General features: G+C 58.9%; 4 protein-coding genes and 1 long non-coding RNA gene across 37 annotated transcripts in view; 3 read left to right on the top strand and 2 right to left on the bottom strand.

The window, feature by feature from the left end:
- MAST3 (microtubule associated serine/threonine kinase 3) overlaps positions 1-2,311 on the top strand; it is a 37,663-nt gene extending 35,352 nt beyond the window's left edge. For all 32 annotated transcript variants that reach the window (XM_082708141.1, XM_082708139.1, XM_082708135.1 and 29 more), the window contains one exon: positions 192-2,311. In XM_082708141.1, the coding sequence (XP_082564267.1) occupies positions 192-724 (533 nt within the window). In that variant the 3' untranslated portion in view covers positions 725-2,311. The remainder of the gene's footprint in view (positions 1-191) is intronic.
- On the bottom strand, positions 2,304-5,329 carry LOC309853215 (uncharacterized protein). The gene is made up of 2 exons (XM_082711058.1): positions 4,047-5,329; positions 2,304-3,563 (listed from the first exon to the last, which is right to left on the bottom strand). Exons 1-2 carry the CDS (start codon positions 4,052-4,054, stop codon positions 3,089-3,091), a joined length of 483 nt encoding a protein of 160 aa, XP_082567184.1. The 5' UTR covers positions 4,055-5,329; the 3' UTR covers positions 2,304-3,088.
- PIK3R2 (phosphoinositide-3-kinase regulatory subunit 2) lies at positions 3,375-16,018 on the top strand. The gene is made up of 16 exons (XM_082709174.1): positions 3,375-3,504; positions 5,348-6,093; positions 8,796-8,888; positions 9,246-9,296; positions 9,379-9,510; positions 9,600-9,810; positions 10,315-10,400; positions 10,547-10,655; positions 10,744-10,842; positions 10,997-11,177; positions 11,258-11,383; positions 12,357-12,499; positions 13,151-13,327; positions 14,170-14,241; positions 14,413-14,583; positions 14,871-16,018. Exons 2-16 carry the CDS (start codon positions 5,772-5,774, stop codon positions 15,076-15,078), a joined length of 2,181 nt encoding a protein of 726 aa, XP_082565300.1. The 5' UTR covers positions 3,375-3,504; positions 5,348-5,771; the 3' UTR covers positions 15,079-16,018.
- On the bottom strand, positions 7,993-18,063 carry LOC309853376. 2 transcript variants are annotated; one of them, XR_014305630.1, is made up of 3 exons: positions 17,209-18,063; positions 8,933-9,042; positions 7,993-8,479 (listed from the first exon to the last, which is right to left on the bottom strand). It is a non-coding gene; the product is annotated as an uncharacterized lncRNA (long non-coding RNA). The 2 variants fall into 2 exon arrangements; XR_014305631.1 differs by lacking the exon at positions 17,209-18,063 and having other exon boundaries at positions 8,933-9,235.
- Positions 18,064-18,145: 82 nt separating this feature from the next.
- On the top strand, positions 18,146-22,159 carry IFI30 (IFI30 lysosomal thiol reductase). The gene is made up of 7 exons (XM_082710860.1): positions 18,146-18,861; positions 19,885-20,067; positions 20,155-20,229; positions 20,467-20,559; positions 21,397-21,549; positions 21,724-21,777; positions 21,869-22,159. The coding sequence occupies exons 1-7, from the start codon at positions 18,730-18,732 to the stop codon at positions 21,929-21,931; spliced, it is 753 nt and encodes a 250-aa protein (XP_082566986.1). The 5' UTR covers positions 18,146-18,729; the 3' UTR covers positions 21,932-22,159.
- The last annotated feature ends 1,418 nt before the right edge of the window (positions 22,160-23,577 follow it).

Here is a 23,577-nt window from a genome sequence, read left to right as displayed (position 1 = left end):
CTTTGATGGATGAGTAGGAGTTCACCATATCCAAGACAAGGGAACAACTTGCACACAGAATAGGAGACAAGAAAAGCAGACATTCTGGGTAGCCATGGGGAAGGACGTGGGTTTTGGCAGGTGTGCTCAGCCCCACCTCAAGGCTAGAGACATTGAAGCTGGTGGTCCTGACCCTCATCTGTCCCCCACAGACACCACATCCCCTCCCAGTGTCTCCCCAAGCTCCAGCAGCCCTGCCTCTCCTGCCGCCAGTGGCCACACCCGCCCTAGCTCCTTGCATGGCCTGGCCGCCAAGCTCGGGCCCCCCCGCCCCAAGACTGGCCGCCGCAAGTCTACCAGCAGCATCCCGCCCTCACCACTGGCCTGCCCACCCGTGCCTGTGCCCCCACCCCGCTCACCCTCACCCCTCCCCGGACACCCGCCGGCACCTGCCCGATCTCCACGGTTACGCCGGGGGCAGTCAGCTGATAAGCTGGGTTCTGGCGAACGGCTGGATGGGGAGTCGGGGCGCCGCGGCCGTGGGCCAGACTCAGAGCTGGTGGTCATGCGGCGGCTACACCTGTCCGAGCGCCGAGACTCCTTCAAGAAGCAGGAGGCTGTGCAGGAGGTGAGCTTTGATGAGCCACCCGAGGAGGCCACCGGACCACTCACCTCTGTACCACAGATAGCCGTGGAGGGCGCTGAGGCTGTGCTGGGAACTCTTGGACCTGCCGGGAAGGACTGATCCCTCCCACCTGGCCTCTCCCTGGCCTAGGAGTTGGGCTTTTTTTGTGCAATGTGTTTTCCATAAAGTGACTTCTGGATGGAGACTGAGCCACCAGACTAAGACACCTGGAAGGCGAGAACCCATCTCGGTCCTTACTGGAAGGCAGAGACCGCACCTCCCTTATGTTCTGGTGCAGATCAGGGGCCGTAGGGGCCGGAATGGGGAACGAGGGTGGCATTGTAAATAGCAGCAAATCCCTGCGACTAATTTATTACTTTTTATAAGCGCTGGGTAGACTGAGCTGCCACTGTGAAGGCGGCTGCCCGGGTCCTGCCCCTTGCACCTGGGACCCCATTTGCAGACGCTGCCCCCTGGGCTGAGAAGGAAGCACTTTGGACAAGTCATGTATGTTCGTGTTTTCTAGGTTTCCTGTATTTTTTTTAGTTTTGTATGTGTGTGTGTGTGTGTTACTTGATCCCATCCTGGCCCAAGATCCACTGCTCTGAGGGGATACAGGCAAGCTTACCTGTCTGGGCCCAGTTTGGAGAGTCTACAACTGATTCCCCTCTACCACAAAACAAGCAATGGCGATGATGAACTGGATTCTGGAAGCTCCTTCTCACTATCATAGCCTCCATCCTTAGGCCAGTCTATTGCTAGAGTTTGTTTCTAGTCCTGAAGGCTTCAGCTTAGAGGAGGGGGTGTGGAAACTGGGACTTTGATGGATGAGTAGGAGTTCGACAGATCTAGGCAGAGGGGTCCTCCATCCCACAGGGTGACACAGATGCTCTGGGAGGGAGACTCAGGACTCCAAGGGTACTACTGCCAGAGCAGAAGAATGTCCACCCTGCACAAGATTTCATGTGCTTGATGCCCACCAGGGTGAACCCTTGACCGTGATGTGTCTGAAACACCCCATGGCAGGGGGTGGTCCCTCCATGTGTCACAGCCTTCCTAGATTGAAATTCAAGTGAGAAAACCCAACTGGGGGGCAATGGGGCCCAAGTTTGAATCTTGGCTTCCATGTGTGGCTCTGGGAAAATGGCTTTCCCGCTCTGTGCCTCAGTTTCCTTGTGTTTACAAAACTAATCCCAATGACTATTTATTCAGCATCTACTCTATGCCAAACGCTTTTACTCGTGGCTTCTTCCTCAGCCAGCCTTGAGAAGGCTGCAGGTGGTGTCATCATCCCCATTTTACAGTCAAGTAACTGAGGCCTGGTGAGGAGTGGAGACTTGTCCCACAAATCACATGGTAAAAATCATGCAGCCAGGCCCTTTGATGGGCCTAGTCAAGAAGGGAGCTTGAATGGAGAGTCTGGTGCCAGATACAGCTGACTCCCATCTCCAGCTTTCTTCCCTAGGATGCTATATGACCCACTGGGCATGTCAGATAGAACCTCCATTTCCTATTTGGAGGTGCCTGGCAAGATCACTGTGCCCCCACATGGTAAGGGCACTTTCCAGGCACTGCAGCCCACTCTGCATCCCTCCCAGAGACCCCCACCCAGCACTGGCTGGTGTTGGAGCTAGACCGAGGCTGTGCATGACTTGCTCCCTCTTTCCATCCTGGAGCTGACCGTGAATAAAAGCCCACATTTACAAAGAGGTCCAGTGTCTGGATTTGTGAGGGGCAAAGGAAGGGGTAAGGGAAAAGAGAGTGCGGTGGGGACCGGGTGAAAACTGGCTTCATTTACAGGGGTTCTGAAGGCTGCATAGGAGTTCACCAATGAGGCATCCCTGATGCCTTCTCAGGTCCCTGGCCTCCTGCTGCCCGCTCCCTGAATACCCATCATAGGCTCTGCCCTTAAAATCTTCATCCAGACAGCGATCTGGGGCCCTGAGCTGTGTTAAGTAAATAAACTATCTTTGTGCCCTTTATATACAGGTCTTTGCTTGGACTGTACCCCACCACCAAACCCCCTCTCCCCCGCCCAAATCCCCCTACTCAGCTCAGCTCTAATGCTTTGGGTTACTTCCTGAGCTCCGGGTGGTACCAGAAACCTTTGGCCACGCCCTCGTCCCCGAGTGTCTTCGGCTATTTCCGGAAACACTCGTCCACATCTAGGCTCTTGTTGGGCGTGTTCTCGCGATCGCAGGGCTGCGTTCGTTCAGCTGGTCCCACAAGCTCTAGGTTGCCATGGAAACACTTTCAACCCAGGCCTGTTTCGCTTTCCTGAAAAGCTCAGCTTTCTGTGGCGAGCTCCTCTTCCATCCGACGTTCCTTCCCTGAGCCTCGGTCCACCTCAATCGCCCTCTGGAGTTATCCATTCTTGGCAAGTTCCGGAAGTTAGTGGTCAGCCTGTGGATCTAAACTTCCAGGGCCTCTATCTGGGTCCGAGCACACGAGTGTTCTTTTCAAAACTCTCCGCAGTCTGGAGGCTCAGCCTCTGTTCCGCCAGTCCCACTGGAAGGCGCTCGGCGATTTCCGAAATTGCTCCGTCATCTCAAAGCCCAGCCCAGCCGGGGAGAGGCTTAGCTGACCCGATTGCACTCGGCTGTTTCCGGAAATGATCGGCGATCTCGTGGCAGCCTCTACCCGCCAGTCCCGCGGGAGTATGTTCGGTTCTTTCCGGAAATACTCGGACGTCCCGAGGCTCCGCCTCCGCCGCGCTTCGCCCGCCTGGCCCGAATGCGCTCGGCCATTTCCGCCGGGGGCGGGCCCGGCTGTTCGGAACCGCGGCGGCGGTGGCGGAGGCGGGGATCCCGGGGCTGCGGCGACGGCGGCCGCGGTGGAGCCACGGGTCGGCCTCTGCTCGTTGTGACGGTGGCCTCGGCGGCGGTGGCGGCCGCGACCAGGTAAGTCCAGGCCGGCCGGCGTGGCAGGCTGGGCTGGCGTGCGCTCAGATGCGGGGCTCCTAAGCAGAATGTGGGGCCGAGGTGGAAGTCAGAACGCAGGCTCGGAGCTGCATCGCGTCCCGCGGGAACTGGGGGCCTCAGGGGACGGGAGGGAGGCCTCGGGCTCGACCTGGCAGCGGTGTTGCCTGCCCAGGACTGTGGGAGGGGAACGGAATGCTCGCAGGCCGAGCTAAGGGGCTGGGGCTGCGGCCCCGAATGGAAGGAGGCCTTGCCTGGAGTGGGGCGTCGAGCAGTAATGAGGGGCACCCAGGCATTGTGTGGGACATAGTGGGATGCAGGAGGGTCGGGGGTCGACTCCGCTTGCGTTGCCCGGGCTAGGCTGCGGGGTCCACGGAGGCCCGCGTGCGCGTCTGAACACGCATGAGCGCGCGCGGGCCCTGCGTCCAGCCGCCAAACCCCTGGCCAGGCCTAGCCCCTCCACCCCGCCTCTTGGATTCGGGGAGCGCTGGTTCCCGGGCGCACACACTGGGGCGTGTGCAAACCTGTGCATGCTGGAGCGCGGAGGCGGGCAGGCAAGCGGATCCAGGCGCTTTCCTGGATGTCCCCTCGCTGGGACTCAGTTTCCCCACTTGTAGAATGGGAGTACGGGGCGGGGGGGAGATCAGGAAGCAGGTAAGTTTGGGCACGCCGGAATGTGGAGCCTCTGCTCCCTGCTCCGACACCTTCCGAGGCTCTCGTGGTCGGGGCATATAAAGCCCGGACCTGCTCTCTGGCACTCGAGCACCAGCGTGGTCCACACTTGGTGGCTTTATAAAAGCCAACCTGAACTCTTGGCAAGCAACTTCCCGCTGTCAAGCCTTTGCAGGGACTATTTCCTCTAGCCGGTGCTGTCTCCTTGCCTCTGTGAGGACCCACCCTCTAAAAAAGCATGCCCTCCCCCACTACCCACTCTCTGGAGAACTGAATCTGCAGGACTGAGACTGGGAATGCTATGTGTGGTGGGCTGTTTCCCCAAAAGTTGGGACTCCTGGGGCTTGAGCATCGCCCTGCATCCAGCAGTCTGCCCCCTTGGCAGCTATGATGCCCTCCTCCCATTCACGCTCTCCTGGCTCCATGTCTCCCTTGGGGCCAAGATCCCCTTGATCTCCCATGACCCACCCCCCTCGTGTTTTGAGATCCTCCTCTAGGCCCCTCATTTAGTCAAGCCGGGACATGGTCCCCTCTCTTCATTTCTCCCCTGCAGAGACCTTGGACTCACTTCTTAGTCCTTTGACTGTGCTGGGGCCTCTGCCTGGACCGGCTTTCCTACCTCTTTGCTTCCTTACTGCCTCATCCTGTGCTTAAGTGGCCCAGCCCCTCCTCGGGCTCTCACAGTACCCTGAGAATTCCCCATCACACTCCACCCACTGTGGGCATAACCACCTGGCCATGTGGCTGCTGCCTCCTGCCTCCTGCAATCCATTCTGGGCCTTGAGGTTGGGTGGATCCGGTCTTTGAGTCCTGGCTTCCTGGTGCACTGAGTGATCGAACAAAGACCTCCAGCTCTGAGCCTCAGTTTCTCCATCTGTAATTAAGGGGCAAGGAAGAGCTGGTTTACTGAGCATGCATTATGCCTGGGGCAGGTTCCTCGAAGCTCTGCTCGCAGGGACCCCCAAGGCAGGGCTGTTGTTACACCCATTTTACAGCTGGGGAAACAAGCCTAGAGAGGGGCTGGGACTGCCCCAAGGTTACCTAGTGAGTCAGGGGATTGCGACCCTGTATTGGGGCCCATCTCTGGGGCGGGGGGGGGGGTGGTGGGAGGAGCCCAACCTGGCTGATGCCACCCTGCCCATCTCCCCCCTAGGTCGGCGTCCTGGCCAAGCATGGTGACAGCCTGTGCCCTCGGCCCCCTCGTCTGGCGCAGCCGGAAGAGCCGCCAGCCTCGGGCGCCGATGGCCCCCCATGTGAGGGAGTGAGCAGCCTGGCATTGCCCTACGGATTGAGGGGGGACGCAGCGGCTGAGTGAGCTGAGACCACGCTGCCGACCCCCTCCCACCAGCTGACGAATGGTGGACCGAGCAATGAGTGACCCATTTCAGGGTCATGGAATAATGGTGGGAAGCAAGGCATGAGTGACCCCCCCGCGGTCACCTGTAACTTCTCAGTAGAAATAGTGGTCTCAGTGCCCCAGGCCGACTCAGCAGACCCTCCCAGCCCTCGGCCCAGCTGATGGGGCCACTGGGGCCCCGAGCAGCAGCTTGACCGTCCAGACCCCACCCGGCCCAGCCATGGCCGGTGCCGAGGGCTTCCAGTACCGTGCACTGTACCCGTTCCGCCGGGAGCGGCCGGAGGACCTGGAGCTGCTGCCGGGCGACGTGCTGGTGGTGAGCCGGGCAGCCCTGCAGGTGCTGGGCGTGGCTGAGGGCAACGAGCGCTGCCCACAGAGTGTAGGCTGGATGCCTGGCCTCAATGAGCGCACGCGGCAACGAGGTGACTTCCCTGGCACCTACGTCGAGTTCCTGGGTCCTGTAGCCCTGGCCCGGCCTGGCCCTCGTCCACGTGGCCCCCGCCCACTGCCCGCCAGGCCCCGGGATGGGCCCCCTGAGCCAGGTGAGCAGCAGGCAGGGGCCCTGGCAGGGACGGGGTCCCCTCAGACCCTCAATTTCCTCTTCTTTCTAGTGAGGCAGTGGCATGTCTTCCAGAGGAGGAGGAATAAGCTCATTTGGTCAGTTGACAAGTGTTGACTATGCTGCTGTCAGGGCTGGGTTCCATTCATGGCACTGGGAACACAGTGGGGGGCATAGGCCTGGCCCTGCCCTTGCGGGGCTCCCTGTTCAAGAAGTGACAAGGATGTGATTAGGTGATGAAAAATGCTGTGGGGAAGGAGCCTCAGTGGGGAGAGCTGAGGGTGAAGGGCTCCAGGCTATGAGGTAGGAATGTAATGGCAGGTTCGGGGAACAGCCAGCGGAGTGGAGTGGGAGGGGAAGGGCAGCGGGGCTGTGCCTCAGGGACTCTGGGATTGATTTTGATGACAGTGGGGAGCATTCAGTAGGATTCAGAGGTTCACCTTAGCTTCGTCCCTCAGTTTGCAGATAGAGTCCCTTGAGAAACCCCCTTTGTTACCTGGTTTCCAAAATGAAGGGAGCCACAAGGCCAAAAAGGATGGACTGATCCCTCGGGGCCGTGCAGCGTGAGGACCCCATATCCCTCCCCGAAGATCCTTGGCCATCTACACTTCCAAGGGATGTGCTGGGAGGGAAGAATTGAGGGCACTCAGGGTATGTGGCAGTTGCTGTGTGCTGGGCAGAGTGCATGGGCTCCAGCCAGGGAAACTGAGGCTCAGCTTGTGGGGAGGAGGCCAAGTTCCCAGTGCCTGGTAGTCTGCACCAACCTTCACAACAACCCAGGGAGGCCCCGTGTACAGATGGGGAGACCGAGGTGCAAAGGGGTCAAACCACGCACTCGGGGTCCAAGGCCCCGGGAAGCACCATGGTCCTGACCTTTGGCCTGCCTGGTTTTGTGCCAGAGGGACCCTGGTACACCAAGAGGGTCATGCCAGAGCCCCACAGCATGGGGCCGGATGGGAGGCATGGAGGCGAGGGTTTGCAGCATCTGGTGCCTCCAGGGCTGGGGCCTATGTCCCGCCTCAGCCTGGAGGAGCAGGAGGCGGCCCCATCCGGGCTCCCAGCCAAAATCTGCCTCTCCCCCTGGTAACAGCCGCCTCCCTCCTCTGCCTGGCCTCCGTCCAGCCTCCACACACATGCCCACTCCGGGTGGCTGCCTGGCCCCGCCCTCCAAATCCTCCAGGGTTGTGTGACAGCCGCCGGGGCCAGCCCTCCCCGGGCCTCAGTTTCCTCATCTGGCAACTAGAAGGCTTGGTTCTTTGCACGCTCAGGCCCGGCCCCTCCAGGGTCCTAGGACCACCCAGCAACATGCTGTGGCCGCCTGTGTTTCCTCTACTCAACCCCACACCGGGAGCTGAGTGCAGAACGGTGTCACCTGGGCCCCCAGAGGGAGGTTGCTCCCTCTCTCAGCCTCAGTCCCGATCCATAAAATGGGCGTGACACATGTTCTGATGAGTCTTCCCTCCCCGTTGTGCAGACTCATCACAGGCAGATTTTAGAACCGTGCCTTCCCCTCCGTCACCCACCTGCTCTCCCCTTGTTCTCTCTCTCCTTTTTTTTTTTTTCCCTTCAGTGTTTTGGACTTAGCTGGGCCTTTCTCCAGCTTGAGGCACCACCTGGCCCGTCACTCAGGGACGCCCCGCAGGCCTGGGCTTGCCCCTGCTCTATGCCAGGGCGTCCCTGCCGAGGGCCAAGCCGCATCAGACGGTGGCCGGGCAGGCAGAGCGCGCCTGCACACAAAGGGCCCGGTGGAGCGAGAAACGCAGGGCCATGGAGGCCCCTGGCACCTGCTGAGAGGGCTTTCAGCATTGTTAAAAACGGGGGAAATACTTTTTTTTTTTTTTTAAGACAAGATGACTTAGAGAATGAAGGAAGGTCCTCGGAATGAGGTGTTCTGACCCACAGAGGGATTTCGTCCTTTTATTCTTTTCAACCACTTTGTTGTTCACACGGAGGAGGGAGAGAGGACACCGTGAGCAAGTTTCTTAACTTGAGGAGACTGAGGCACAGAGAGGGCGAGTGCTGGGCCCCAGGTTGCACAGCAGAGCCCTGGCAGGCCCCTGAACCTGCTCTCCTGAACGCCCACAAGCTCGATGGCTTCAAGCAAAAGTTTACTTCCTCGATATTCTGGAGGCCGGAAGCCCAAGATCCAGGTGTTGGCGGGGCCCTGCTCCCTCTGGAGGTTCTCGGAGTGGATGGTTCTTTGCCTCCTCCGGCTTCCAGTACCTCCAGGTGTCCCTTGGCTTGCGACCGCATCACCCCAGTCTCTGCCTCTATCCTCATGTGGCCTTCTCTTCTTATGAAAATACCAGTCATTGGGTTGAGAGCTCAGAATCTAAGATCTTGTCTCAGAATTCTTATTTTCATTATATCTGCATAGTAAGGTCATAGTCACAGGAATCAGATTAAGATGTGGACATATCATTTTGAGGGACACTAATCAACCCACTATACTTAGTCTCTGAAGTTGTGTAAACTGATATTTTAACCCAGAAAATTGCTGACCACCAACTCAGCCCTCCCAGCCCCTCCAGCCAGGTTTTGGCTTCCCTAGGATGGTGGTGCAGATGTCAGGCACTTGCTTAGACCAGACCCTACCTGGAGCTGCCCAAGCTGAGGTCCACCAGGCAAAGAAAGGGGATGGGGGCCTTCCAGGGACCCCACCAACACGCCATCCCCTTCTGCCAGGCCTCACTCTCCCCGACCTGCCAGAGCAGTTCTCCCCACCTGATGTGGCTCCCCCGATCCTGGTGAAGCTGGTGGAGGCCATTGAGCGGACAGGTGAGCCTCAGCTCCCTTAGAACCCCTGTATGCTGCTTGCTTACCTCTGGTGATGGGCAACTCATTCCTTTAGGGGGCTGCCAGACACTCTGCGTGGAAAGAAGCTGAGCTTGGATGCTCTGGGTCTCCATGTTGAGTCGGGGCAGTAGTGACTCTTAGGATGTGGATGGGAATGTCACCAGACCCTCCATTGCATGTACTGTGCCCTCTGGCACCATCTTTCTCCCCTGCCCCCTCCAATTATCCCTGGGAGGTTGAATAGCCATCCCAGGCCCCACAAACGGGTCCAGGAACCATCTTCGAGCTGGGCTTGCCACCTGGGGTAGAGCTGATCCACCCTTTCCCCTTTCTCCCCAGGTTTAGACAGTGAATCCCTCTACAGGCCTGAACTGCCTGCCCCGCGCACAGGTAAGGGGAAGCTTCGATGGGCAGGGGTGGGGGGACAGCTGGCCCGGACATCACGGCCGACATGCCCCCCCTGCACCTGCAGACTGGTCCCTGAGCGACGTGGAGCAGTGGGACTCCGCAGCCCTGACAGACGGTGTCAAGGGCTTCCTGCTGGCGCTGCCCGCGCCCCTCGTGACTCCCGAGGCCGTGGCCGAGGCACGCCGGGCCCTGCGGGGTGAGCCTGGCGGGAAGCCCGGTTGGGGAGGGGGCTGCGGCAGACAGGAGCCGACTCCGGCTCACCCTGCTCTGGCCGTCTGTCCGCAGAGGCCGCGGGGCCAGTGGGGCCTGCGCTGGAGCCCCCGACGCTGCCACTGCATCGCGCGCTCACGCTACGGTTCCTGCTTCAGCACCTGGGCCGGGTGGCCCGACGCGCCCCAGCTCCAGGCCCCGCCGTGCGAGCCCTGGGCGCCACCTTCGGGCCGCTGCTGCTGCGGGCGCCGCCTCCCTCGCCGCCGCCAGGGGGCGCGCCCGACGGGTGAGCTGACGGAGGGGGCGGGGCCTCTGCCCGATTAGCAAGGGGTGGGGCTTTAAATGGAGGAAGGGCCCCGAGAGCCTCAGCCTGGCAGGGGTCCAGACCAAGTTAAAGGATTGCGAACAGGGCCCTGGGGGGAAAGAGGCCAGAGCTGTGGTGACAGCAGGCCAGAAAGGATAGCGAGGCTGGGACCTGGGCCCCAGGAAGACCCCAGCAGGCCTAAGACGGAGTGATGGGACCCAGACCAGAGGGAAGGCACATGGGTGGTAGGTGTCCCATCGCTTCTGCTCCCCACCACCACAGTGCTGGACTCCTGTGCGTTCGTTGTACGAACGTTTATTGAGTGCTTGCTGCATATACATAAACAGGAGTTGGTTTCCCACACCTGCCTGTCATCTGCCCTTCTTCCCTACACCTGCTTTCCCGTCCAGCTGCCCCAGGCGTGCAGAAACGGTGCAGGACCAGGTGCGCCTCAGGCCCTACCCACTGCACTCCCCTTCCCCCCAGGACTGAGTCCAGCCCTGACTTCCCGGTGCTGCTGGTGGAGAAGTTGCTTCAGGAACATCTGGAGGAGCAGGAGGTTGCGCCCCCAGGTGACCCCTGTCCCCATATTATCTCTTACTGTTGGGAGCCTTGAATGCTAACTCAGGGCTTTGCTGATACCCAGAAGGTCTGTTGCAGTAGGAGCTGGCCACAGTATACAGTCGGTACTCAATGTGCATTTTTTCCTGTCCCTCAGCGCTGCCTCCCAAACCCCCCAAAGCAAAGCCTGCCCCTGCAGGCCTGGCCAATGGGGGAAGCCCACCCTCCCTGCAGGACGCGGAGTGGTACTGGGGTGACATCTCCAGGTAGGGTTTGGGGATGGGCCACGAGGCGGGCAGGGCCCAGAGGGCAGGGTCTCTGGGCGGGCGCCCCCAATCCTGGGTGTCGCCACAGGGAGGAGGTGAACGAGAAGCTCCGGGACACGCCTGATGGCACCTTTCTGGTCCGAGATGCATCTAGCAAGATCCAAGGGGAGTACACGCTGACCCTCAGGTGGGGGCCTGTCCCTTCAGGGTGACTGGGTGTGAGAGCTGCAAGGGAGGCTACCAGGTCAGGAGGACTGGGGATGGCATGGGGAGCGGGATAGGTACAGTTAGCAGGATGGCTGGGGGTCCCCCTGGCTGCTGACCCCCCTTCCTGCCCCCAGGAAAGGCGGGAACAACAAGCTGATCAAAGTCTTCCACCGCGACGGGCACTACGGCTTCTCGGAGCCTCTCACCTTCTGCTCTGTTGTGGACCTCATCACCCACTACCGCCATGAGTCGCTGGCCCAGTACAATGCCAAGCTGGACACCCGGCTCCTCTACCCTGTGTCCAAGTACCAGCAGGTCTGTGGCCAGGGAGGGCGGCTCCAGTCGTGGGCCCAAGTGTCCCCGGCAGCTTCTCTGATCACACCGGCTCTCCCCAGGACCAGATTGTCAAGGAAGACAGTGTGGAGGCGGTGGGTGCCCAGCTCAAAGTCTACCACCAGCAGTACCAGGACAAGAGCCGCGAGTATGACCAGCTCTATGAGGAGTACACCCGCACCTCCCAGGTACCACAGGCACCGAGGGGCAGTGGCGAGGCCCTGGGGACAGACACCTGCTTCCAGGTCACAGAGCAGCCATGTAGTGCCCAGGACAGAAATCAATGTTTTCAAAAAAACACAAAAGAACTGATCAGAAAGCACCAGCCAACGCCCTGGGGAACAGCCAAGTCAGGACCTTGGAGTGTCTCCTTGAGCCTCTGAGTCTCCCTGGGCCTCACTTTCCCCATCTGGAACTGTAAACTGGGGCCGCAGGTCTATTTCTCCTGGCCCTTCAACCTGGATGTTATTCAAAGTGCTAGCTAGTAACCTGATGAGAGTTGACAGAAACAGAGTCAGGAGGTCATGGGAAAGGGCAGGGTCTTTTAAAACAGGGAAGAGGGAGGACGGTTTTGTCACATGAGGACTTTGTTAATAAATTACCTTTCAAAAGTTGGGATGTAGCTTATTCAGACCAGACATCCCATCTCAGGCAGAGAATATTTCTGTCTCCCCTGTTATCCCCAAGAAATTTCTTTCTTGTCCCCGTTTTACATGATGGATCAACTGAAGCTCTGAGTGGACAAGATGCCTGTCCAAGATTGGTTATGAACATCAGGATCTTGGAAGTGACTTAGAGCCCCTGAGTCTGTTTCCCCATGAATAGTTCTGACTTTGTAGGAGGCTGTTGGCAGGTTCTACAAGATGATGTATAGAAAGTACTCCGCAGAGCATCTACCCTGAGAGGCCCCGTGAACTGTATGTTGCAACTAGATCTGTCTTTAATTCTTAGCAGCGCTAAGGAGGAGTGGGTTTGGGGAGTGGGGTTCTGAAGGCTGAATAGGAGTTCGTTGAGTACAGTAGGGGCTAGAGGAATGAGGCACCTGATAGAGGGAACAGCTTGAGCAAAGTCTCCATATCGGAGGTGGGCTCTGCCTTCGCCCCCCATGAGGGGCTTGTCAGGAGTCTCGTCAGAAGCTGAGATTCGCCCCCGTTCCCGCAGGAGCTGCAGATGAAGCGCACAGCTATCGAGGCCTTCAATGAGACCATCAAGATCTTTGAAGAGCAGGGCCAGACACAAGAGAAGTGTAGCAAGGAATATCTAGAGCGCTTCCGACGTGAGGGCAATGAGAAGGAGATGCAGAGGTGAGTTGCCTCCCCTGCCCTGCCCTGCCCTGCCCCACCTGATCTGGCATAGGCAAGTGGGAAAAGAAAGGAAACACTGGGCAGCCTGAGTTCCAGGAGGAGGGGCATCATTTAAAAATGGACTTGGGATGCCTGGATGGCTCAGTGGGTTGAGCCTCTACCTTTGGCCCAGGTCATGATCTCAGGGTCCTGGGATCGAGCCCTGCATCGGGCTCTCTGCTTGGCGGGGAGCCTGCTTCCCCCCCACACCCGCCACGCTCTGCCAACTTATGATGTCTCTCTATCAAATAAATAAAATCTTTTTTTTTTTTTTAAAGATTTTATGTATTTATTTATTTGACAGAGAGAAATTACAAGTACACTGAGAGGCAGGCAGAGAGAGAGAGAGAGAAGGAAGCAGGCTCCCTGCTGAGCAGAGAGCCCGATGCGGGACTCGATCCCAGGACCCTGAGATCATGACCTGAGCCGAAGGCAGCGGCTTAACCCACTGAGCCACCCAGGCGCCCCAAATAAATAAAATCTTAAAAAGTAAATAAAAATGGGCTTTGAAGGATGAATAGGAGTTCACTAGCAAGCAGTCAGGGAAATCGGCATGTGCCAAGGCTTGGAAGCTAGGAGCCTTCTGAGGCCTCAGAGCTGCCCCTCTGCCAGGATCCTGCTGAACTCAGAGCGGCTCAAGTCTCGCATCGCCGAGATCCACGAGAGCCGCACAAAGCTGGAGCAGGAGCTGCGGGCGCAGGCCTCAGACAACCGGGAGATCGACAAGCGCATGAACAGCCTCAAGCCAGACCTCATGCAGCTGCGCAAGATCCGAGACCAGTACCTCGTGTGAGTGCCCGGCCCCATGCTCACCGGCAGGCCCCTTGGTTCGGGGACATCTGGTGAGGTGATCTCTGCCGCTGTCTCACTTGTGTTTTCTCCACCAAATGGTCCCACCTTGCCCCTGAGACCCCTCAGCTGTCCAGGAGCCCCCTCCCTCTCCATAGGTCCCTCCTGGCCCCCTCGGCAGGGCTCCCTGTGGGTGAGTCTCAGCCTCCCAGGTGTCTGTGACATGGGAGCACTGCTCCCCTGGGGCTGGGTCGCTGGGAGCCTCCCACAGGATGGACTCCCTGAATGCTAACTGGATGCCCTCGTACATGCTGGGGCTGCAGCAGCCCCAGTCTGGGCTCAACTCCTGCCTCTGCCCCATGGGAACCTCCCTGCCTTAGGTGCTCACATGTACCTGCCGTGTACCAGGCACTGTGCTGAGCACCCCGTGCATATGAGCTCACTCTGTCTTCTCAAAGTTCTTTGCAAAGTTGCCCTTTAATAGCTGAGGGAAACTGAGGTACAGAACAGACAGCTGCCCTGTGTGAAGTCACACTGCCATGCAACCCTCAGGTGAGACTGGTGGTGATAAGACCTTGCTGGAATGGTGTATTCTGGGGGTTCAGTAAGAATGAGCAGACACATAATAATAGTAAGTAGTAAGTCCAGCTTTCCTTGACCAAGCCAAGGCTGACCCCTTGTGGCAACTGGCGTCATTGCACCGAGAACCGGCACTCGGTCCCCCGCACCCCTTGCCTCCAGCCAGGCCCGCCCTGGCCCACTGGGGGCTTAGTCAGCCTGTGCTGCGGCTGCTCTTCCCCTACCAGCAGTGTGGAACAAGCCCACCTTTCCTCTTCCTCCAGGTGGCTCACTCAGAAAGGCGCCCGGCAGAAGAAAATCAACGAGTGGTTGGGGATCAAAAATGAGACTGAGGAGTAAGTGAACCCCTACCTGCTAGGGGCCAGGGAAGGCTTCCCAGAGGAGGGGCCATTTTCAGGGGGTTTTGCAGAATGAGTAGGAGTTCCCCATGAGCGCTATCCAGGCAACAGGGGAGCCTCAGAGGCATGGGGGTGAGTGACCAGGACCCCTCCTTGCTTCCCCCACAGCCAGTATGCGCTGATGGAGGATGAGGACGACCTGCCCCACCATGAGGAACGCACGTGGTATGTGGGCAAGATCAACCGGACACAGGCTGAGGAAATGCTGAGCGGCAAGCGGGATGGCACCTTCCTCATCCGCGAGAGCAGCCAGCGTGGCTGCTACGCCTGCTCCGTGGTGTGAGTGCCTGGTGGGGGCTCCGGGAGTGAGCTGAGGGGTGGGGGATCTGCACCTCTGGGAAGATCTGCCGGGAAGGAGTCCTGCCCTCCATGGCTGCCAGTGGCAGAAGGGATTGTTGGGGGGCAAGGGAGGAAGCTAGGGCCGCATTTGGGCAGGAGGTGGTGGCATCTGGGCCAGGTTAAGGTCGTGGGAAGAGGTCACCAGAAAGAAACGGCAGGAACTCAGGGGAATCCTGCGGGAGCGCCCCCCACCCCCTGACCGCCAGCCCCTCTGCCCGTGCCTGCAGGGTGGACGGCGACACCAAGCACTGCGTCATCTACCGCACAGCCACAGGCTTCGGCTTCGCGGAGCCCTACAACCTGTACGGGTCGCTGAAGGAGCTGGTGCTGCACTACCAGCACGCCTCGCTCGTGCAGCACAACGACGCGCTCACGGTCACGCTCGCCCACCCGGTGCGCGCCCCCGGCCCTGGGCCCCCGCCCCCTGCCCGCTGAGCGCTGGGCGCAGGACAGCGCAGAGCGGATACACCCCAGGGCCTGGAGGCTGGGGAGGCAACCACCCCCCCCACCCGACCGAGGGCTCCGTCTTTCGGGTTTTCTGTCTGCCTCTCTCCTTTGTGAGTCTCTTCCTGTCTCTTTCTCCATTTCTCTCTTTCTGAGCCTCTCTCTGTCTCTCCCTGTCTCTTTCCCTTCCCATCCAACTGCCCTTCTCTCTGCCCTCCATGTCTCTGGGTTGGGACTCCTGCCTCCCCTGCCCCATATGCCCCTCTCTTGTAGGCATTGCCCTCTGGCCACCCTGAACCCTGTGCCCTGCCCACCAGAGGCCCCCCCCCCCCAGGGTCCCCAAAGACCCACCTGGCTGCACCTGCCATGTTTACAGAGGCCCCTGGGCTGTGCGGCCCCAGCCTGGGTGCCCCAATTTTTAAGCCATAGACCTGGAGTCACGGCAGGAAGGAACTTTACTTGGCCACGTCCAAGAACCACCTTGGCCGGGACATTCTGGGCCGGGCGGGACCCGCCCCACAGACCCCAACTTCCCCTCCAAACCCTGAAGTGAAACCACCACTTGGTCGTCCCCACAAAGGGGCCACTGCCAAGAAGTACCCCCAAAAAAAGAAAAGAATTAAAAATAAACGGACGAGCCCGCTCCACTCGGCAGCAGGCCTCCCAGAAGTAGAGGTGGCCCGGCTGCACTGCTGCCCATGGCACTTCTACCCCGTGCAGAGTCAAGGCTTTTCCTCGATCACCTGGGTTCTGATTTTATTTCTTCTTGACTGTAAAGCCCTTTTTTCTCTCCTCTTTTGGGACGAGAGCCCTGGTTTTCTACACTGCCCGCGGACCCCCAACCCCCTCCCCCCGCCTGCCCAGCTAGGCTGGCGGGCCGGTTTTGTATGGTACGTTGATACTGATATGGATATAAAACACAGAACATGTGGATGCTTCTGTTGGTGGTGGTGGGGGCTTCTCTACAGCTGCAGTGTGCTGGGGACCCCGGCGTTCCCAGGGTCACACACACATCTAGCCCCTGGGTTTATAATTCCAGGGAGCAAAGGAAGGCTGACCACCCTCCCCGAGCACCACCCAGTTTAGCTGCTTGTAACCAGAGAAGGTGAGAGACTTGCCCAACCAAGGTCACACAGCAAAGAGGTTCAAACCCTGAGCTCTGCTCTACAGTACGGCCTGCTCAAGGCACCCCAGACATCAGACACCAGCCTTTCACCAGTACCCGGGCTGCCCCCCACCCTGGCCCCAGCCCCCCAAGGCTGGAGTCCCAGCACTCAGACACCACCAGCCAGGCCCTTTGGAAAGTCCCCTCCCCTGACATGCAGCAGCATCATGGTCGGGTGGAGGCAAGAGCACGACCCCTTCCCCGGCACCCAGAGAGGGCCCCCCCACGTCCTTAATGCCCTCAGTGCCACCCCTCCCTGCCGACTCTCTTCTGACCTCCTCCCCATACCTGTCCCTGACGTGCAGGCCGCCAGGTCCCAGGGGGACATTGACTTGAGGCCTCATGGCGTCTTTGACCTGAAACATTCGTTACCCTCCCCTCCCCAGAGTGTCTGTGTCTTGGCCCTTCCATTCTTAGAAGACTAAACCTGCCCCCCTCCTCTCCCCATATGGCACCCATCAGAGCCCAGCATGCCCACAGCAGCCGGTGAAGGAACAAAGCTGCCCTCTAATCTTTTCTCTGCTGGGATCTCAGAAGGACAGGACCTGGCCCCCTTGCCCCCGGCCTCAGAGACCTCGGGCCTTCCCAAGTGCTGTCCCTACTGTGTGCCCAAGTCAGGAACTGCCGCAGGAGGAACCCCAGCCCCGATGCTATCTCCCCTGCGGTCTTCACCCACCGCAAGGGCCGCACAGAGTAAAGGCCACTTTCTAGATCCCGTGACCCCAGTCGGCGGAGCTTGGAGACAGAAGATAACAACAGCCCACGTGGCCTCACATGGCCTCTGCAGGTGTCTGTCCACCACCACCAGCCTGGGCATGTCACCTCGGGGGAAAGTCACCCCCCACCTCTGATCCTCAAACTCCTCTTATCAAATAGGGTCAATATCTGCTTCCCCCAACCCCCAAGGGGAAGTCGCTCAAGGATTGAGGATCGGACAACCCAATGAGTGAGGTTACCTTTGTGAAGCTATCCATCAGGGCCATGCTTAGTGAGCCCTGGGAAAAGTAGCCTCGGATGACGGCTTCTGTCCCACCCAGCAACAAGGCAAGCATGGGCTAACTGCCCTCGGGCTGCTTAGTCTTAGACGCATCACAGAGAACCTGGGTTTTGCCATGGGAACTTGAGAGAAACCCCAGTCTGGGGCTGCTGCTCTAGACAGCAGGCTGGGGCTTCCCCCACCGGAAGAAGACAGGAGCTGGGGACTTGCCTGTAATCTGGGCCAGACGTGGGTGTTTCCTCCCGTGGGATCAGGTGCCCGGTAATGCTTGGCATTTGAGGCCCTGCAAATTCTGAACATCTGGGTTATTCCCTCACCACCCCAGCCTCCACGCCTAGGCCCTTCTCTGCCTGCCTTCCCCTCGGCTGTCAACACCCCTCAACCGGCTTCCCCCACCCCCACCCCAACCTGGGGCAACTCTACTTCTGCCTCCGAGCCTTCCGGGTAGCTGCACTCCCCAAGCTTCACTCTTGTGCCCATGGACAGAAGGGGAAGCTGAGGGTCCAGCGCTTGAGGTGCCTGGTGCAATCCTGAGGCAAACCTGGTGACTCCAGGAGGTCTGGGTCCCACATCACCAACCCCCTCCCCCAGTCTACCTGACATGCATGCACAGTATAGGCTTCCTCCCAACCCGGGCTTCCCTCTCCCGTGGGAGTTCCTGCGGGCCTGCATGCCCCCTACCCCACCCCAACGACCGCCTCGAGCTCTGGATGCTGGAAAGCAGCAACCCGGCTTTTCTTTTACCCCCCCACCCCCACCCCCACCCCAGACAGGACTGGGAAGACCAAGAGAAGTGAGGCGCCCTCCCCGCGCTGGCTTCTGCTTTCTGGCCTAGCAGTGACGACGCCTGAGTCAGCCCCACGCGACCACGCTTGGTGGGACTGGAGCGTCGGGGCGGAGGACCCTGAGAGGAGGACCGGGCGCCCGGGGCAGCTCCGATGGGTTAAGGGGGAGGGAGTGGGTGAGGGCCGGGTCGCCGTAGTCCCTGCCCACGATCGGGCAGGGGATCAGCCGCCGTAAGAGGGCAGGTTAGGGAGGCGAGATTCCCAGGCTAGGAACGGAGGGCTTGGATCACCCCGGCCGCCCCCAGATCGATCCGCGGGGCGTGCGTGCGTGGAGACCCGTCTCAGTCTGCCTGCCTGTGTCTCCCTGACTCTGAAGCCGCCACCTAATCTCTGCTCTTGCCCCAGGCTCATGTGACCTGGAGGCCCTGACGGCCCGGAGGGGGCGGGCGGGAGAGTGGAAGTAGGGCGGCCCCACGGCCGGGTGACTGCGGGCCCCGCACTTGGCGGGAGTGCGGATGGGGGCCAGGTTGGAAGAGGACCCAGACCTGCCAGTAGACACCGAGAGACGCCCGCCCCAGCCCCCAGGGGCGTGGACACCGGGAGGCGGGTCCGGCTCGGGGGCTGGGCCACCGCCGGGTTAAAGGCGGCTCCTACCCGGGCCGCTGCTCCCGCCTCCGCACCCTGGCCCCTCAGTGATGGCCTCGTCGCCACTCCTGCCGGTCCTGCCGCCCCTGTTCTTGCTGCTGCTGCTGCTACTGCCAGAGGTCCCCGCGGCGGCGCGGGCGTCCCCGCTGGGGACACTCCCCGAGGGGGCGGCCGCCTGCAAGGTAGGGACGGCAACGCGGTGGGAGGCCAGGGGGACAGGCGCCCAGGCAGCGGGTGCTGCGGGACCGGCGCTGCCTCCCCTCTCCCCAGGTTTTGCCGCGAAAGACCGGTTCGGAGAGGGGGACGCTGCCCCGCTCGGGACTGAAAACCCCCCAGCACTGTGGCCTCGCGCCGAGTCGTTTCACTTCCCCATCTCGCGTCTGACACTCTCAGCTGTCCTCTACCCCATCCACACCCGCCCCACGCGGGGGTGCATTGAGCTCCTGCTGTGTACGTCTGGGGCGGGAATGGAGTCTCCTCTCGGAGTCCAGGGGAAGCCCAGAGAAGTCGGGCCGTGGCACAGACCCTCTAGGTGCTGCTTACTGGGTGCCTTTCGGCCAGGGAAGAGCTCACAAGTTTCTGGTGCGGGGCGGGGGCGGGGGATGGGGGCGGCAAAGAGATTCCCCGGAGGCTGAGCCACTTGCTCTCGGCTGCATAGACACTGGCTGCCTGCTGCCCCGCAGCTGCAACCGGAAGTCAGCACATATTAGGCGCCGCCTCAGCAGCAGGGCTCGGGAGGGGTTCACCTGGGCGCCTTGAGAGGAAGAATAAATAAAGGCTCAGCGCAAATGTAGGGCCTTGCTCAGGTCAGGACCAAGGCTCTGGGGATGAAGTGGCAACAAATGAGCAGGCATTAGTCTCCAGTGGTAAGCACCTTGGGAAGGCAGGATGGAGAGCAGTGACCAGAAATGTGCATGTGTTGAGTCCTTGCTGCATACATTTACCTGGGGAGCGAGGGGTCTCACCTCAACTGAAGGAAAGCAAGAGCTGTTCATAAATTAAATGCCTACTGCTTCCAAGTCTATGTCACATCCGTTTTGCAGATAAACTGAGATCAAGGAAGATTGAGGGATGCGGTAAAATCTTAGAGTCTGGATTCCACCTGGCCTTGTCTGGAAAGAGTGCAAGATAGACTACCTACTGTTTGTAGTTGCCAGAGAACCAAGCAGGGCTAAACTCCCTTCACACCCCTTCCTCCTGCATAGGCTGGGGGCCTGTGCCTGCCGGTGCCCCTCAGGAAGTCACAAGCACCTCCTGTCAATGTAAGCCTCTACTACGAGGCGCTGTGCCCCGGCTGCCGGGCCTTCCTGGTCCGAGAACTTTTCCCGACCTGGCTGATGGTGATGGAAATCCTCAATGTCACACTGGTGCCCTATGGCAATGCCCAGGTATGTTGGTACTGGGGAAATCGAGGCACTAGGCCAGGGAGGGGGGCACCTGATGGGCTGGCCAGCACTCACCTAGCTGCCTTACAGGAACAGAATGTCAGCGGCCGGTGGGAGTTCACCTGCCAGCACGGGGAGCAGGAATGCAAGCTCAACAAGGTGGAGGTGAGCGGCCCGCCAGGAACCTGAGCGGTGGGGGGCATGGAGGCTGGGGGGCCTGCCCACTGTTGAGAAAGGCTAAAGCCAGGCTCAGAAGGGACTGGAAGCAGCCCCATCCTCTGTGTCTTCAATCACCTCTTCATTCGCCGCTTCATTAGGGAACACCCGTGATCACTCCCAGAGCGGTCTCGAGCTGCCCTGGGCCCGCTTTCTGCCCTTGCTTATCCACCTGCTATCCTACAGGCCTGCCTGTGGGACCAACTGGAGAAGGAAATAGCCTTCCTGACCATTGTCTGCATGGAGGAAATGGAGGACATGGAGAAAAATCTGAGACCGGTGAGCAGCACCCCTCACTTGGCCCTGGGTTGGGAGACCCTGATCTTCCCTGTGCCCAGACAGACCCAGGTTCAGGTTCTGGCCTGACCACCACTCTCTTTGTAGCCCCAGGAAAATGGCCTTCCCTCTGGAAGCCTCCGATCTCTGAAGCAAGGGAACAAAGATCTTTGGGAAGCATGAGTAGATCAAGGAGGGCTTCCTGGAGGAGGTGCCTCTGAGCCAGGCTTGGATGAACAGAAACATGCAGGGACGTAGATGATGATCTTCACCTGGGGTATGGGGATGGCAGGACAGGCCCGCCTGCTTCTCTGGAGGGTTATGAAAAACAACTCCCAGTGGAGTGACTCATTGACACCAATAGCTTATTCATTCATGGAACATCTGGACCACCCAAAAGGCTCATCCTGGGACACCCCCAGCAGCCCTGCAGAGTCATAGCGGGGCCAGAGGTGGGCAGAGGAGGAGGGAGCACTGGAAAGATTCTGGGGGAAGGAAGTGGAAGGGCATTCCTGGTGGAGGGAATAGCACAGACGGAAGCTCTGAGGAAAATGAGACCCTGTAAGGGGTCCGGGGCTGCGGTCTTCTGAGTCTGGTCTTCTGAAAAGCAAGAGCAGCCTGAGCCCCTGCCTTGGGAGCGTCCACTCAAGTAAGTGTCAAGCATGTGCTGTCTATGCTGTGGACCCAACTGTCTCCTATTGCCCAGGAGGTACAAGCTTGGCCCCAGCAGCCGGGGAGGGTGGGGGGGGCGGGGTGGCTGAAGGAGTGAACACTGGGGAGACAATGCCTAGGAAGCTGAGGCAATGCTCCTGCTCACCAGGCACCCTTGTCTGCCCTCAGTGCCTGCAGATCTATGCCCCAAAGGTGTCCCCGGACACCATCATGGAGTGCGCAATGGGGGACCGGGGCATGCAGCTTTTGCATATCAATGCCCAGCTTACCGATGCCCTGCAGCCGCCCCACGAGTATGTGCCCTGGGTCGTCGTCAATGGGGTAAGAGTTCTTACAGCCCTCGCTCTGGCCACCGGGCCAGCACCAGCATGACGGGTGTGCCCTCTGGCAGGAGGCCAGCCATGGGGCCATTTGCGGCCCTTCTGAACCGGGCGTGGGTTGACGGGGGGCGGGAAGCAAAGAAGACTGTGTGACTTCCTGTCTTGCTTTCTTCAGAAACCCCTGAAAAATCCAAGTCAGCTCCTAAGCCTCGTGTGCCATCTGTACCAGGCAAGCCGGAAGGGGAACGGAGGGGTCCACTGGGGGCAGGGGTGGGCAGCGGCTGCTTTCAGGACCCCCAGCTCATGGCCCTCTCCTCCAGGGTGAGAAGCCAGACATCTGCCAACCTATGGCCAGCTCCCAGAGGGAAGTCTGCTTCAAGTGACAGCTGGTGCCCTGGGAGCGACCTGCTGGAGGAAGAGCAGGAGCGCACCTGTCCCTGCTTGTCCCGTCCCTGACTCTCAGCAGCCCCTGCCTACCATCCAGATGGACTTCTACACACTCCATGAAAGCCCAGACTCAGACTCCCGCCCCAGGATCAAGCATCTTGCCCCACTGAGAATGGTGCTACATTGAAACGAGTTTAATAAACACTTCTGGATTTTGTGATTCATTTAATAAGTTAACAAATTCCCCCTGGACCACGACACGCTGCTGGGACCCTCCTGAGAAGGCCCCTTTCTCGGGGAGGCAGAGGCGGACAGACACTCCTCATCCCACGGGGAGCAGAAATGGGCCAGAGGGAGGCACCAGGCCTGGAGGAGCCCAGAGAGAGAGTGAAGGCTCTGCTTAGGGAATAGGAGCACAGGGGTTGGGGTTTTGAAGGGTGACTAGGAGTTCATGAGGCAGAAGACATACTCAGTAATTCAACAAACAACCCTAACTACTCCCTTTTGCAGACCCCACAATGAGCCAGAAGATGGAGCTGGGGATTTTGGCTGGGAGTTTCAAAGAATGTGTTCCCTGGTGGTAGGGGCTGTGTCACAGTGTTCCAGGAAAGAGGAACAGAGTGCGCAAAAGACAAGCAAGCGGCAAAATCTGAAGCTAGAATGGGGGCTGAGACATCTGAGAACATCAGGGCATGTTATGGGATACTATTAAAAAAAAATCATGATTCTTACACTGATCTAGAATGATTACATGCCAAAGATTTTATTTAACCCATGACTAATGAGGAAAACTGGTCAAATGTTTCAAAGAACAGATAGATTTATAAATGAGAAATCTTGAAATGATGGTGCAAAGAGAAAATTGATCCACTTTTTCACAAAGCAGTGGGGGTAACACTTTCTTCACTCCCGGCTTTTTTTTTTTTTTTCAAAATGTGTTTTTTTAAAGATTTTATTTATTTATTTGACAGAAATCACAAGTAGACGGAGAGGCAGGCAGAGAGAGAGAGGGAAGCAGGCTCCTGCTGAGCAGAGAGCCCAATGCGGGACTCGATCCCAGGACCCTGAGATCATGACCTGAGCCGAAGGCAGCGGCTTAACCCACTGAGCCACCCAAGCGCCCCTTTTTTTCAAATTTTAATAATAGGTTTTATTGCGGTAGCACAGCCGGTTAAGTGCCCAATTTGATTTTGGCTCGGGTTGTGACCTGCAAGTCATGAGATTGAGTCCCGCTTCAGGCTCCCGGGTCAGCAGGGAATCTGCTTGAAGTTCTCTCTCTCTCTCTCCTTTTGCCCCTCCTACCACTCTCCCTCTCTCAAATAAATAAATAAATCTTTGCCCCTCCCCCCAAAAAGGAATAGATTTTCTTTAACCTGATACAAATCTGATACATTATCATTTCAACCCCTAGGCAATACGAAAAAAAAATTTTTTTTTTAAAGATTTTATTTATTTATTTGTCAGAGAGAGAGTGCGAGCGAAAGCGAGCACAGGCAGACAGAGTGGAAGGCAGAGTCAGAGGGAGAAGCAGGCTCCCTGAGGAGCAAGGAGCCCGATGTGGGACTCGATCCCAGGACGCTGGGGTCATGACCTGAGCCGAAGGCAGCTGCTTAACCAACTGAGCCACCCAGGCGTCCCAATA

This window comes from Mustela nivalis, assembly GCF_964662115.1.
Source record: "Mustela nivalis genome assembly, chromosome: 1".
NCBI classification, from domain to species: Eukaryota; Metazoa; Chordata; class Mammalia; order Carnivora; family Mustelidae; genus Mustela; species Mustela nivalis.
The sequence above is the reverse complement of the archived record's forward strand: the minus strand, read 5'-3'. Positions and strand labels throughout refer to the sequence as shown.